Genomic DNA, 15,493 nt, shown 5'->3' on the forward strand with positions numbered 1-15,493 from the left:
TAAAAAATATCAAATTGACAAAAAATAATAAATTAACTTTTGATTTTTTAAATTAACTTGATGTCTTATATGATGTCTATTTATGCTTCTTTCACAAGTAATTTTTTTATAGTAATTTTATTATATTACTTCTAATTAGTTATTATAAGTCATTTAAGACATAAGTTCTTTGCTGCTTCAATCGTGATTTTATTATATCACCTTAATTAATTTTTATGATCGCATTAAAAAGTTAATAATATTTCATAAAATAGACACAAAACGATATGTCAACATAAAACATTTGATTGACTATCGAAACTATATTACTGCCACATAAGTTAACTTTTGAAACTATATCAGTGTCACTTAAATTGAAATAGAAGAAATAGTATTGTAAATCACAATAATTAAAAACTAAAATTATTTTAATAATTAATTATCTAAATTATATTTGTGTCACCTAAATTAAGATTAAAAAAATAATATATATTGGATCCGTGCTAGCACGAGCCTTTCACTGTCTAGTATTATCTAATAAGAGGCAAAAGGCGGGAGAAGCAGGCAGCACTCCGTCAACATGCCTGCTTCTCTTGTCTGCTTCATCAGCTGCTTCTTCCGTGATTTTAATTATGTGATCTCTAATTAATTATTATAAGTAATTTATATATTAAAAAATTAATATTATTTAATAAAAAAAGTAAAATAGATATTTATAATCCTGCTTGCTTCATAAGCTACTTTCTTTGTGATTTTATTATATCATCTCTAATTAATTATTATAAGCTATTTATGCATTAGAAAATTATTATATTTAATAAAAAAGTAAAATAGATATTTATGACATGTCTACTTCAACTGCTTCACCCAGCTATTTTTGTATAGTAATTTTGTTGTATCACTTTTAATTAGACATGTCTGCTTCGCTGTTTCATTTGCGATTTTATTATGTCACTCCTAATTAATTATTATGACCATTTAATTTTTTTTATAAGTATCTTTTATAGTAATTTTATTGTATCGCTTTTAATTAGTTGTTATGAGTCATTAAGACATGTTTGATTCGTTGTTTCACTCGTAGCTTTACTATATCACCCATAATTAATTATTATGGTCATCTAAGCATTTGAAAATTACATAAAACGTATTATAAATTACAATAGTTAACATCATCTAAGCATTTAAAAATTAAATAAAACGTATTATAAATTACAATAGTTAACAACTTAAAATATCCAAAAAAATTAATATTTTATATATTTTTAAAAAATACTATAAATCATAATAATTAAAATAATTTTTTTAAAAATATTTATTGGGCCGTGCCTTGCACGGGCTATTAGTATCTAGTTTTATAAAGAACGTATAACAATAAACATAATTGTTGCGGTTATAGATAAAATATTATTATAAAAAGATAAAATATGATTAAAAAATTAATTTGAGAAAAACATGATTATTATATGATAAGATGTAGGGGTTGGCATGGTACGGTATGATATGGTATTTTAAATTTTGGTACGGTAATTTCGATTTTCGGTATCTAAAAGAACAATACCATTACCATACCACATTAGTTTGGTATGGTTCGGTATTTTTAAATTCGATTTCGGTATTTTACGGTATGGTAATTCGATAACCATACTTTATTTGATTTCGACTTACATATATTCATATAAAAAAAATTATAACTTTAAACATCAAAAATATCTCAATCATATCAGGTGAACAACTATCTTTGTTAATCAATTATACAAAAAATATATTTCAATCACGATTGAGTAGTCCAAGATACAAATTCTGAATAACATTACCTAAACTTAAGCATAGTGCTCCTAAATAATAATCTTCCCAAAAAATTTGTTTTTGAATAAAAGTTATTTTTGTGTTCAATTGGCTAATGGATGATATATAAATATATTTAATAATCTTAAATATAATATATATGAGTTTTATATATTATTAAAAAATTTCGGTGCGGTACATGATATTTCGGTATTTATTGCATAAATACCAAATACCAAAATAATTTAAAACTTCTACCAAATATCATAACATCTATATACCGAGGTATAAGAAATTTCGATTTCAGTATGGTATTCGGTATATACCATAAGATGCCCACCCCTAATAAGATGTGGTGAGAGAGAGGTTTAATTGTATATATGTATGTGAAAATTATATATATTTGAAGTAAATGGTACTTTTATTTCACTTTGTCTAATTTTGACTTGACACATAATTTTTTTTTTTAAAAAAAAAAGACTCTTGAATCTTAAACTAAGATACGTAGTGTATCAAAATTATACGCCGTACGAGATAAAATTGTATAGTGACATGTAGCAGATTTCGGGTGAATAGCTCGAGCGCGTCAATATTGCAACAAACACCATGACTATGAAAGGGCACACACTCAACACCCAATATCAGTGTTGGAGATCAGTTTTTTATTAAGAGGGTTCAAAATGTAAATATGTAAAACCATGAATTAGTCTAGAGAGTTCAATGTCTGTGATATATACATTAAAAATAATTCATAGTACTATAATTTTTCATTGAGAAAATTCGGATGAACCCCTCGGCCCGAATTAACTAGTTTGCTTTACCCTCTCGTTGATTCCTTTTTTATCTAATATTGCTTGTTGTTCTAACAAGTGACTTGTGACTTAACTACAAATAAATTGAATTCATAGCAAGATTGACTTGTAACACATGTTCTTGGATATTTATTTATAAATTTAATTGTATCAAATTTATGGTAAATAAAAATATCTTTTAATATTATGATTTTAAATATGACAGGTAAAAAGTTAGTAGTATTAGAGAATTGTCAAAAAATATTTTTTTGATGCACAGAAAAAAAGTAAGACAAATAAATTAGAAGTAAAGGAGTATATTTTGTTAGAACTATTATTAGAGGTGTGCAAAAATCGAACCAACTGATAAACCGAACTAATAAAAATACTTTTGGGTTATTAGGTTAACAGTTTTTTTATTGATTTTATAAAAAAATTTATTGGGTAATCAGTTCGATTTCAATTTTAGCTTACTGGATATCGGTTAAAACGCTAACCCAAAGGATACACTAAGTTACTGTTTTGCCCCTAATTGAAAAGCTTGAAGCATTTAGTAGCTTCCAACAATTAGGATTCAGTTTGAAAAATATTCAGTTCAAATTTGAAGATTCTTGTAAACTAAAACGCATTACGTATGATATTGGCGGCAATTAAGATTTTTTTTTTATGTTAGTTGTTACCATTTCTATTTTATGAGTATTTTTTTATTGGTTAAACTGAAAATCGATAAGAAAATATCTTATTGATTGGTTATTGATTTTGCATATTTAAAAATTAAAAATCGATAAACCAAACCAATAAAACATAAAATCGAATTGAACCGAATCAACCAATGTGCACCACTAACTATTATACACATTTAAAGTTTTAGCATTATTTTGTAGGGACGATTTTGAGGAAATTTCCCAATTCCAATGGAATCAATTGTCTAATTCTCTTCCATTTTTAAAATATACCATACTACAATTTATGGTATAAAAAAAGAAGGTTGGTGTACTAAGCTTTTTTTGTGTGTGAGATTTATTGTATGCAATTTTAGATTATATTTATTTTCACAGTTTGGACATGTAATATCATAAATCACATGACAACCATTTTATCAGTTATATACCAAAGACTTGCTAGGTACTACATGAATATTTTTGACCGGCCTGAAAACTACTTAATTCAATTATTTTGTAAGTAAATATCAAGAAAGTGATATAAATGATCTTTAAAAATGGCAGCTAACTTCAACTGAAATCACTGTTTATGGACCCCATTAGACCATCTTAATTAATAGTTACATACCACTTTATTGAATTCAGACTTTGAAGTTTATCAATTTTTATACTGATTTAAATTTTTAAAACAATATAATACATTTAAATCTAGATCGACCCTCGATGGTAGTTAAGTAATGAGTTCAAGCAGAAAAAAGAACTAATAATTGAAACATAAAACTCGAAAAGAAAAAAGTAGTTTAAATGTATTTCTAATCATTAATTATATAAAACAAAAATATATATTATTTAACTATAGTTTAGTGGTAAGAGTGCATTTGAAGATTTATATCAAGATTTTTACTAAGAACAGTCAAAATATAATATAAATAAGTAAACACATCAATAAACTAAGGGAATTTAACATAGTGTTATATACATAAAAAGAAACTTTTACCTATTTTTTACGGTATAATTTTTCAGCAAAGGAATATCAAGCTACTGTACATAAGTTAAATCCCATTTAATATAGCAAAAAATAACATAAACATACACCTTAACTTATTATATTTACACAAATTTTTACCGTTATAAAATAATTACAAAAATCTCAACTAATTATGTATCTTCATTGAATGTATCGGAAGCTAATTATGTATCTCGACAGACCCAAAATCAGAAAAAATATATCGGAAGCTCATTATGTGTCTTTACAAAGGAAAAAAAATGTATCTTTATTGGATGTATTATATATCTCGATAGACTCAAAGTCGGAAAAAATATATCGAAAGCTAATTATGTATCTTTATAAAGGAAAAAATATATCTTCATTGAATTTATCGAGAGATAATTATGTATCTCGACAAGCTCAAAACTGAAATTTTCAGCAATTATGTAAAATTTTGAATTTTTTTTTGTAATTAAGCTTGGAAATGTAGGAATTTATGTTGTTTGTCCTATATAGAATTGCAGACTTGAGTACAGAATTCACTGTCCAAATTAAATACTTTTTGACCTTTGTACTCTGAACACAAAACTTGTCAAACTTTTGGCTGCTCAAGCTCAACTCATACAGTTTGCTGCAAGTGTTTGGCTACAGATATGCCAGAGAAGCAATGGTACAATGTGACACAACAATACAATATACCCGAAGGGTAGAGTGTACGTAAACCTTATCGTTATCGCAGGGATAGAGGTTATTTTCGATAGACCCTCGACTCAAGCAAAAACAATCCAAAGTAGTTCAGGAAAAGAATAAACGGAAGTGTTAAGTAACAGAGAAACATTCTAAACAACTACAATAAAATAATATAATACGATGACACAACAATCTCATTAAATTTGAATACAATGATTAATATAATCCTACTGCTAACATAACTCAGCTACTGTTACAAAAGCCAAATCTTAATCTTTTTTTTTTATTGAAAGAACCAGTTCCAAAAGGGACACAGATATGGTCAAATCTCTCTATAATGGTGTTGTTTATTCAGATTTTTTTTGACTGCTATAGCAAAATGTTATTATAGAGAACATATAATACAACATAACATGAAAAATTGGCCGTCATAGTGAAATATTATTATAGACCAAGAAATACTGTGTCTAAATCAATGTGTTCAACTAAGCAGACCTGCTGTTTCCTCAACTGAATCTGAAGCAAAATCCATATACAAGCATATGTACATTGTATATCATCCTAATGTTTGTAAGCCTCAATTGTGTGTTCAAACAATAAGATAGTTATCCATAGTGATATGCTCATTTTCGACAAAATTTCTGCATCCAAATCTGTTTGTATAGCCGAAAACCTCCCGAGTTCAAAGGTAAAAAATTATTCATCTCAAAGCTAGAAGTGAACTCAATCAGATATGTTTATGAAGTAGCCATAAAATCACGTTGCATCTCCACCAACGAAGCCTGGCCTTTACATTCACCGGTAGGGAAGGTTTCTTGCTGGATAAGCAAATTTATCTGATCAGTTCTTGAAACCAGTCAATCGCTTGATACACAAGGATTGGCATCGAGTGTCTGAGTGGTGGCCGCATAATGTTGGTTAAAACAGCCGTTTTAACCAACGGGGGTATGATCAAGGAAGTAATCGCAGAATAGCCGTCTGCCAAATGAAATGGACGGGGCTGATAGCTGTTTAGCACCCATACAAAGCTCCGGAGGAATTTGTCCGTCTTCCACAAGCAATCAGAATATTCTTGATAATCTCTTCCGCTTTTGACTCTTTTTAGCAGCAGAACTACTTATATTATTGTTGGTACTGGAGGGAAGAAGAGCACGAGCTGATGGCCTGCCAACTGAAGTTCTGCCCTTTCTAGCAACCCATTTCAAAGGCATATTGTTTACTATGGTGCCAATATCATTAGACTGGTTTAGCTCAACAAGCTTCTGAATTTGATCAAGCATCTGATGCGTCCATGCTGTTGACAAATCCATCGCAATTGAATCATCCACCGGTTTTTTTGATAGACTATCTAGAATCTCACTGAATGATTGAAATGACATAGAAGGTCGATAAGATTGAAGATTCCCACATATCATGTTGACTTTAATAACATGCTTGCACAGATTTCCTTGCATTGACCATTCACAATCACAATGGGCAAATTCCGAGCCAGGATTCCAAACTAGTCGTGCTATACTGCTGTCTTTCTGGCTCAAAACTTTTGCAAAGGAGTTATCCGTGGAATCCAAGGTTACAGCAGCGTCAGGAATCTGCAGAGCTCTATGCCAAGAAGTAGTGGCAATATACTCCGCCTTCACATTTTGAAAAGAATCACTCTCATCTGCATATCGGTCAAGCCAGTAACTAGAGTGTAACTCAGTCGTCAATTTGTGAACTAACCAATCAACCCTCTGGAGTGCTCCAAGATGTGAATCATCATATAGTCTGACTTTCAGCTTCACATGATATGCTTCGATTGCACCAGATGCTTCCTGGCTCGCAAGAGGTAACGTCCTCATTGTAGTAAGCCACATTTCTGTACTATGAAAAGGACAAATGTTACAATGCAAATACTGGCAAAAGATAGAAAATGATTCTGAACAAATGCTTTTATATAGTAAGGTGAAATAAACACAACAACAAACCCAGTGTATTCCCACAAAGTGGGGTCTAGAGTAAGGTGAAATAAACTAAAATAAAAAAATATATACATGTAAATCATGGAATGCATATATTTTATATAGTAAGGTGAAATAAACTTAAAAAAAACAACAACATGCAAGTAATGGAGTGCCTATATAGTGGAGTTATATTGTATGACAGATTATAGTCTTTTTCTTCTTTCTTTGTGATGGAAAACTTTCCAAGGTAACAAAAGTAGATAACGAACAAAGAGATGATCAAACCAAATTTAGGCACCCATGTGGCTTTGAAATACTGCAAGAAGGCCATTTGATCAGCAAAATCTTGAGAAAATTCTTCTAAAGCAACAAAAAGATCACTTCCATCCCAAATGCTGTACACTATGTTTCCTAGACGCTTAAATATCTCTCTTTGAACCTCAATATTACTACATTTCTTGATGATATTTCTCAACCATGATCTACGGATCCTCCAAAGTGAAAATAGAACCGGACATGAAAATATCTCCCTGAAAAGACATTAAGATCATGTAAGTTAGTTATAGAACTATGTAACTAACCAGATACAGACAAATGGTAGACTACAAAAATTTTGCCTTATGGGGTCAATTTCTGCTGCAGCATCGTCGATTAGAAAACCGTTGACTTTCCATGTTGGATCAACAGCATGGACACGATCATGTAGAGCTTTCATCCATTTACTCACATCAGGCTTGGCAATTGTGCGGGTGATGATCCAAGCAACAGGAAGGGCATGCTGTCTTGAGTCAAACACAAGAAGTGTGCACAAAGGATACTGCCAGTTTACACAGATGAAAATTAGAGCTATGGAAGATGTCGTCAAGGTTTAAAGGAAGAGACACAATTGCTTCATTACCTTAAGTTTCTTTATACCAAATGTTGAATCAGCTGCAATGAGACTACGATGCCCAAAACGAATCATTTGCTGTAATTGCCATTCAGTTTGGATACCTAAGATGAATGGATCATTTTCTGATGAATCCTGATAAAAGAAAACTGACTTCTTATTGCGGTCGACCCACAATCTTATGCTAGCTTGATCATCTAGATCCAACTCATGAGTAGATCTTTTAATAATCATGCCAAGTTTGTGGACATACTGAGCAGCAAGGCTATTCACTTTGGCATCGGAACCACAGTAGCGTTGAATACCCTCTATATGCTTTGCTAAAACATTCTCCTCAGGAATGCCAAGATAGATCATAGACATAGTTTGCTGTTGAATCTCATTGCAAATGTAAGGAATCTTTTTCGCACCAGGGCCAATAGCATCTCTATCAAGTGGCCCGTGGCATACAGAACCAGATCTGTTAACATGACGCCTGTTGTTATATATAAGAAGTGCAAGAGATGGGCGGGCATACAAACGCTTCACTATAAAATGACATGTGCAGCCCCTCATGGACTGGGGTCTAGCGGCACGGTTTCGAGTGTTAAGCCGATATCGTCGACTTGGTAAAATACCACCACCTTCTCCATAGTTTTCCGGGCCAAAGGAACACCAATACCTGAAATAACAGCATGATAAGATATGAAGGAGAAACTCGTCAACAATTTCAGCTTTCAAGTTCCTATTATACCAAAATTTATCAAAAACAGTAGTTTTTTCCGCAATATTCTGTAATAAGAGTCAATCGTTACAATGTCGAAATCTCATGACTTTTCAAACAGCTAACTTACTCCCTTATTCCCATGATTTTGTCCCTAAAAAGCCAACACAACATTTCACTAAAGCAGATGTTTTATATATTTTTATGTGGTAAGAAGTTAGAAACCTTCTTATGATAGTACATATTATGAGTTTTATTCTTTGCCAATGAAAAATTTATAGTTCAAATATGACTTTAATCTAGTCTTGCCTTTAGAAAGTAGAAGGTCGGTAAACAAATATGGGCAAAGGAATAGCTTATTGGTTCAAAATGGTAAGTATTCCAAGGGAATAACAGTGGCGACCTAAGAATTTTGAATTAATTCTCTTCTTTACCATAACAGTAGCCATGGTCAGGAAGCGAGAAACAAGTAAAGAATGAGAAGTCGCACAAACTTGAAGTTGCAGAAAGCTTGAATCTGTTCCTTGTGAAAAAAGTGGGACAGAGAGAGGGAGGGACGGAAGGAAGGAAGGAGGGAAGGAAGTAGGGACAGAGGGAGGGAGGAAGGGAGACGATGAAAAAACTACAGAAATCAAAGGTCTGAAAAAGCTTGCAGAAGCCTTTCCAGTCATTGTCTATTTTTATTCATTTTCAAACTTAAAACATACTGGAATGCTGACAGAGAAAGAAACATATACACACAACGAACTTCAGCAAAACAAATTTACACTTAGGAAATTCTAAAAGTAGCCGTGAATGACAAAGCCAGATTGTTAAGAACTATATACACAAGGACAAATTCCTATAAAGAAGACATTGATTAAGCAAATGATGGGATGCACAACAGAGCTAATGCAGCTCCTTTCGAGCTCCATAGAAGTCATGAAATTTCTTATTTACTAAGGCCTATAGAGAAGAATAATTATTATTATTTTTTTTAAATCAAGAAACCTACAGACTAGAACATCTATCTTTTGAGGTAGATTTCACATGGTTGAACCTGACTTGCTTTACAATGGTAGTAATCTTGTTTTTGTTCTATCAGTTGCAAAGGGTATATTCTCCCTGTGAATGTAAGACAGAAAGAGGATGCACTGGGTTAAGTTAGATGGACGAGGAGGTGGACTGGATGTTAAAAACATTAAGTTGCAGAATAAAAGCTTATTGCTTAAATGGTCATGACTCATGATAACCAATCATGATGGTGAAGCCATGAAGAATTGTGGAAAGAAGTTATAATCACTAAATAAGGCAATAAAGAAGATTCTTGCAGTCCAACATAGTGTCCATGCCCACAAAATAGGTTGTTTGGAAGCATATCAGTGAACTATGGCAGCGCTTTAGATTAAAAGTAGGAAATAGGTCCAGAATTAAGATCAGGAGAGACTTTGGGTTGTTTAGACTTCGGGTCCAACAACGCCTAAATACATGAACGATTGATACAGGATTATGAATTGAGGATTTACCAACATATATCGGATATAAAACTGTTATATAAAGTGAATTTTAAGAAGCTTAAACTTAGTAATACAACACAAATGTTCCTGAGGAAGACCAAGTATTGCTTCATCCTCCATCATTTAAATTAAGCAAAGTCCTCATAGTTATCCCTTTAAGTTCATCTTTTGTTTAGTCCTAAAACAGGACGTTCCACTTCATTGATTCTAGCTATACACCCCCCCCCCCACCCCACCAAAAAAAAAAAAAAAAACAAGAGTTAAACGCTAACAAACAATCCTCTACATTCAGATTTATTTGCCGTGAAAATTCATTCCTGAGTCAGTCCACCAAAAGATCAAATAATAAAAAATTCAAACAAGTACATAGCTTATTTGCTAAAACAAATATAGCAAGAAAAGAGGTCAGCATGACCTACACTAATCATTTCAAAAAAAGAATGAAAGAATATGTAGAGTGATATATTCTGAAATGGTTGAAGCACTTACATCCTGTATTCCAAATACTCATCATGTTTATACTCCTTTAAACTGCCTTTGCTTCTTTTCCTTCCCCTCTCAATGTGAAACCTTGTTGGGAATTCCACATTACAACACTCTCCAATGATAAAAGCATCAACTCGATCATAAGGAATAAGGGAAACATCATCATGATGTTCTTCATTTCCGATCTTGGTCCAACTCAAATCAGATGCTGAGAAGTCTTCACCAGGTGGATCTTGCACGGGGAGATCAAGAACGGACTCAACTATCGCCATCTTCTAAAATATTCTGAATAATTACTAAGGCACGTTACTAAGACGGTCAAAATAGCAACAGAAAATCAACTTCAAGAAGGAAATCAATTATAAAGAGATAACACGGCCTAGCTGCCTCAATTGGACCACATAATCAGCATGCATTTTCATCTGAATGCACCCAACTCAATAACCGGGAGTTAGAGAAAGAGAAGAGAACATTTCAACTATCTAGGCCTCAAATTCCTGACTATTTTGGGGGTCCGCTAAAAGAAGAATATGACATAGTGGTTAGAATTCATAGTACTAAACAGACAGAAGGAAAAGTAGCATCCTCCATCCAAATTATATAATAAGAGGAACATGGGAAGTGACCTATAGATAAACGTAAGTGAAAAGAGGGCTGGGAAATCTTGATTCTTAAAAATGATTTTCCAGCAACGTGATCAATGAAAAATCCGCATAAACTTGCTTTAATATGAAGCTGATTCTCCTTATAGCCTATTACACTTGTAGTAAGTATCAATGGACTTCACAAAATCAGTCGCTAAGGCAAGCATCAGAGGAAAATCAAATGGAAAGACAAATATTTGGAAGTTTATAGGCACTAAAATTGATAATCTCGACGAAGATGTAGCTCAAGCTGGAGCATTATTGACAGTTTAAGCATTACATCAACAGTTCAAATACTCTCACATAGCCAGAGTTCAGAAAAAAAAACAATGTTCTAAAAAACAATATTTACAAACAGCAGAAACAAGGGTATTTACACAGAGAGTGCTCAGAGCAACATTAGGAACATTTCTATTTAGCATACAGCAGTGGGGGAACAAAGAATTTCACTAAGGTGATTCAAAGTATGAAAAATTAACAAACAAGAAGCCAAAAGAGGTTCAATATCTCCTATAAAAAATAATTTTAACAATGTATAAACAGTGTAGTTTTCCGCCGATGGGGGATGAATCCCTCTGCCCTACCTGACTCCGCCCTTATTATATCCGAAAACAGAACAAAATAAAAAATCAACCAATAAACCACAATAAAACCCTACATGAAACCACTCCATTTTAATCAGTATTCAAAAGGATTCATTATAATTATACTAATTTTTAAGCTAAACATCTCTACAACATCATTGGGCCAATATTTTTAACAAAACTAACACATACAACCAAAGTTCAGAACAATAAAACAATGTTTCAAGAAAATAAGATATTAATATTTACAATAAAGAACCAAAAAAGATTGTGTTTTTACTAACCCCATAAGTGAAATTCTTCTTGTAGAGACCAGAAAAATATGACCGAACAAAAAACCACAACAACAACAACAAACAAATCAACCAACCAACCAACCCCCCCACCAAAAGTACAGAACAAAAAACCAATGTTTCTAGAAAATAAAATACTAAAATATTTACAGTAAAGAACCAAAAAAAAGAGTGTACTTTTACTAACCCCATAAGACAAATTCTTGTTCTTTTGGAGACAAAAGAACTACTAGAGAATGAAAAAGCACAACAACAAACAAATCAACCAATAAACCACAATTAAACCTCAAACCCCAAAAATTAGTTCAATTTTAATTAGTATTTTTTTAATAACTATGGTATCCTGGTAAGCTTGCGCACACTTTAACTAATTCCACGAGATACCTCCCACCAGCAACAAGCATCAGGTAACTCTATCCATCGATGCTAGAACAGAATTTTAATCAGCATTCAAAAGGGTTCATTATACTTACACTAATTCAACATCATGGAGCCAATCTTTTTAGCAAAACTAACTCACATAACCAAAGTTCAGAACAGAAAAACAATGTTTCATGAAAATTAAAAATACTAAAATATTCACAGTATTGAACCAAAAAAGATTGTGTTTTTACTAACCTCATAAGAGAAATTCTTGTTCCAGTGGAAACCAAAAAAATTATGAGTCAATAAAAAGGTCACAACTATAAACCAATAAACCACAATCAAACCTCAAACCCCAAATGATTATTTTAATTTAAATTAGTCGAGGTGCGCGAAAGTTGGCCTGGATGCCATGATTATTTACAGAAAAAGGTTTATTATACTCACACTAATTCCACATGATACTTGTCACCTCCCACCAGATACTCGCAAAATATTAGTTCAATTTTAATTAGTATTCAAAAGGGCTGCTTATACTTACATTAAACATCTATTTCAACATCTTGGGGGTCAATAACTAACACATATAAGCAAAGTTCAGAACAAAAAAACAATGTTTCAAGAAAATTAAAATACTAAAAAATTTACAGTAAAGAACCAATAAAGAGAGTAAGTTTACTAACCCCATAAGACAAATTCTTGTAGAGAATTAAAAAAAATTAAAGATGATTTTTTGAAGAATTATTTTTGGTTGGGGAGGGAGGGAGTAATAATAAGGGTGAGGTATAGAGCGGCAGCTGAAAATGTGGAGAAGGAGGTTTTGCTTATTCATCAATTTTTTATTTTTTTAATTAAAAAATATTTTTTCATTTTTTTTTTGTTTTCTTTTAGATTTTAATGAAGGTGGCAATATTTAACTCACGAAAATATGATTTATCCAATTTCTTAATTTTGAATGGGTAAATGATTCGTTTATTTATTAATTCAGTTTAATTTATTGATAAAGGCTAATAAATTTCTAGTATAAAATATAAATTGATTCATTAAAAATCTTGCCGAGCTATTTGTAAAAATAGTTTTTTATTTGATATTTTATATATAATTATTATAAAGAGGAAAAATATTTAAAAATATTTTTTTATTTTTTTTTGTTTTCTTTTAGATTTTAATGGAGATGGCAAAATTTAAATCATAAAAATATGATTTATCCAATTTCTTAAGTTTGGACGGGTAAATGATTCGTTCATTGATTAATTCAGTTTAATTTATTGATAAAGGTTAATAAATTTATAGTATAAAATATAAATTGATTCATTAAAATCTTGCCGAACTATTTTCAGAATAGTTTTCTATTTGATATTTTATATATAATTATTATAAAGAGGGAAAATATTTAAAAATATTTTTTCATTTTTTTTTATTTTCTTTTAGATTTTAATGGAGATGGCAAAATTCAACTCATTAAAATATGATTTATCCAATTTCTTAAGTTTGGATGGGTAAATGATGCGTTCATTTATTAATTCAGTTTAATTTATTGATAAAGGCTAATAAATTTATAGTATAAAACATAAATTGATTCATTAAAAATCTTGCCGAGCTATTTGTAAAAATAGTTTTTTATTTGATATTTTATATATAATTATTATAAAGAGGGAAAATATCTAAAAATATTTTTTCATTTTTTTTTGTTTTCTTTTAGATTTTAATGGAGATGGCAAAATTTAACTCATTAAAATATGATTTATCCAATTTCTTAAGTTTGGATGGGTAAATGATTCGTCCATTTATTAATTCAGTTTAATTTATTGATAAAGGCTAATAAATTTATAGTATAAAATATAAATTGATTCATTAAAATCTTGTCGAGCTATTTTAAGAATAATTTTTTTATTTGATATTTTATATATAATCATTATAAAAGGAAAAGTATTAGTTAAGTGTATTATATAAAAGAAATTAGTAAGAGTTTTGATGGGTTGATTTACAAAAACGAATTTGAAAGTAGATGGTGTTGAACTTTTGATGTCTTTGCAGAAAAACTTTTAAGTTTTAGATTTTGATATTGAAGATTTATAAGAACATTTGTTTTCAAAGTTATTGGGTATAAATTATTGATAGGAAATTTACAGCTAGATATCATTTCATCATGTAGCTTACAAAATGTGAATACAGTATACGAGGTTATACATATTTATACAAAACATATATAGGATATATAGCGCCAACGTGTATAGGTAGTATATACTTGAGGGCAATGTTGTTGGTAAAATAGTTGACCGAAGGGTACATTTACTAAAGTTTCCTTTTTGATTATTGGTATGACTTATTATTTAGCTCATTTTAACACAATACTGTAAATGATGTCAGGGCGATGTTGTTGATAAAATAGTTGACTGAAAGGTACATTTACTTAAGTTTCCTTTTTGATTATTGATATGACTAATTATTTAGTTTATTTTAACACAATACGGTAAATGATGTTATCAAATATGTTAGAGCAAAGAATAAAATGAGCTAATATTAAATATGATACGGATTTATTGTATACTTTATTTTATCATAAAATTTGTTGTTACTACTATTTTCTTTTCATTCTTTTCATCCTGACTTCTTTGCTACTGTACTTGATTTATATACTTGTCCTTTTATATGCATCACTTTTGCTCTGTAGGCAATAATATGCCTACCTTGTACAGTTGCACGTAAGGGTGTCAAGTGGGCCGGGCTGATCCGGCTCGGTTTGATCCGGCCCGATTTCGAGTTCTGGACCGGTTATTTTTTTAAAATGGGCCCGGTTAATCCGATCCGAACCAAGCTCGGTTCAGGTCCGCCGGTTAATCAGCCCGGCCTAACCCAGATACCTTAAAAAAAGTTAAAAAAAATTAAGATTTTGGGCCAAACTAGTCATTGGCCCAACGGCTATATAGCCGTTTTCGGGTCCAAACGGTTAGTTTGGGCCCATTTATTAAAAAAAAAAAAAAATTAACTTTAAAAAATATTTTTTAATCCCCCAAAAAAATTCTATAAATACCCTACAATTTCAAATCATTTTTCACACAATTTTTCACTCTCTCAAATCTCAATTCTCAAATATTCAATATATTTAATTTCTTAAAGTGTTCACTTTAATTTTTTAATTTTTCGTTTACAAAAGTACAAGCGGAAGTTTCTAAAGTCGCAATCTTCGGATACTTCCA

General features: G+C 30.9%; 1 protein-coding gene across 2 annotated transcripts; it reads right to left on the bottom strand.

Annotated features, from left to right (window-relative positions):
* Nucleotides 1–5,148: 5,148 nt before the first annotated feature.
* On the bottom strand, nucleotides 5,149–13,126 carry LOC107870285. 2 transcript variants are annotated; one of them, XM_047412474.1, is made up of 6 exons: nucleotides 12,977–13,126; nucleotides 10,413–10,694; nucleotides 7,734–8,385; nucleotides 7,453–7,652; nucleotides 7,121–7,365; nucleotides 5,149–6,750 (listed from the first exon to the last, which is right to left on the bottom strand). In XM_047412474.1, the coding sequence occupies exons 2-6, from the start codon at nucleotides 10,679–10,681 to the stop codon at nucleotides 5,957–5,959; spliced, it is 2,160 nt and encodes a 719-aa protein (XP_047268430.1). In that variant the 5' UTR covers nucleotides 10,682–10,694; nucleotides 12,977–13,126; the 3' UTR covers nucleotides 5,149–5,956. The 2 variants fall into 2 exon arrangements, with proteins under 2 accessions (XP_047268430.1, XP_016572246.2); XM_016716760.2 differs by lacking the exon at nucleotides 12,977–13,126 and adding an exon at nucleotides 12,118–12,134.
* Nucleotides 13,127–15,493: the final 2,367 nt, after the last annotated feature.

Source organism: Capsicum annuum, chromosome 5 (assembly GCF_002878395.1).
Source record: "Capsicum annuum cultivar UCD-10X-F1 chromosome 5, UCD10Xv1.1, whole genome shotgun sequence".
NCBI lineage: Eukaryota > Viridiplantae > Streptophyta > Magnoliopsida > Solanales > Solanaceae > Capsicum > Capsicum annuum.

What these genes read in the sequence shown, in the direction of transcription:
- LOC107870285 (XM_047412474.1), bottom strand. Translation starts at nt 10,681, where the DNA reads ATGGCGATAGTTGAGTCCGTTCTTGATCTCCCCGTGCAAGATCCACCT. An exon ending in GAGTATTTGGAATACAGGAT is followed by an intron (nt 8,386 to 10,412) that starts GTAAGTGCTTCA and finishes CTGTTATTTCAG; the next exon opens with GTATTGGTGTTCCTTTGGCC. An exon ending in CACATGGGTGCCTAAATTTG is followed by an intron (nt 6,751 to 7,120) that starts GTTTGATCATCT and finishes TTCATAGTACAG; the next exon opens with AAATGTGGCTTACTACAATG.